Raw genomic sequence first — 233 nt, 5'->3', positions numbered from 1 at the left:
AAAAGAAAACAGGAAAGGAAACACACACCAAATCAAGAGGAGGAAGCAAAGAGCTTGCTCACCGTATGCGGGAATTCCCCGGGGTGGGCGTCTTCCCCGCCCACGATGAGCGGTTTCTCGGTCACGCACCGCCCATCCTCTTGCCGCCACAGATCCGCCCACGAATCGCAAACTGAGGTGAAAAGAAATGAAATAAGTACATAGACCATAGAATATTAATATCGTTGATTATA

At 48.9% G+C, this 233-nt stretch overlaps 1 protein-coding gene across 1 annotated transcript in view; it reads right to left on the bottom strand.

Moving 5' to 3' along the window:
* LOC119586971 (phenoloxidase-activating factor 3-like) overlaps window positions 1-233 on the bottom strand; it is a gene marked incomplete in the record, with an annotated part of 8,764 nt that overhangs the window by 6,895 nt on the left and 1,636 nt on the right. The window contains 1 exon segment of the mRNA XM_037935708.1: window positions 63-172. Within this exon segment, the coding sequence (XP_037791636.1) occupies window positions 63-172 (110 nt within the window).

This window comes from Penaeus monodon, chromosome 22, assembly GCF_015228065.2.
Source record: "Penaeus monodon isolate SGIC_2016 chromosome 22, NSTDA_Pmon_1, whole genome shotgun sequence".
Lineage (NCBI taxonomy): Eukaryota > Metazoa > Arthropoda > Malacostraca > Decapoda > Penaeidae > Penaeus > Penaeus monodon.
The sequence above is the reverse complement of the archived record's forward strand: the minus strand, read 5'-3'. Positions and strand labels throughout refer to the sequence as shown.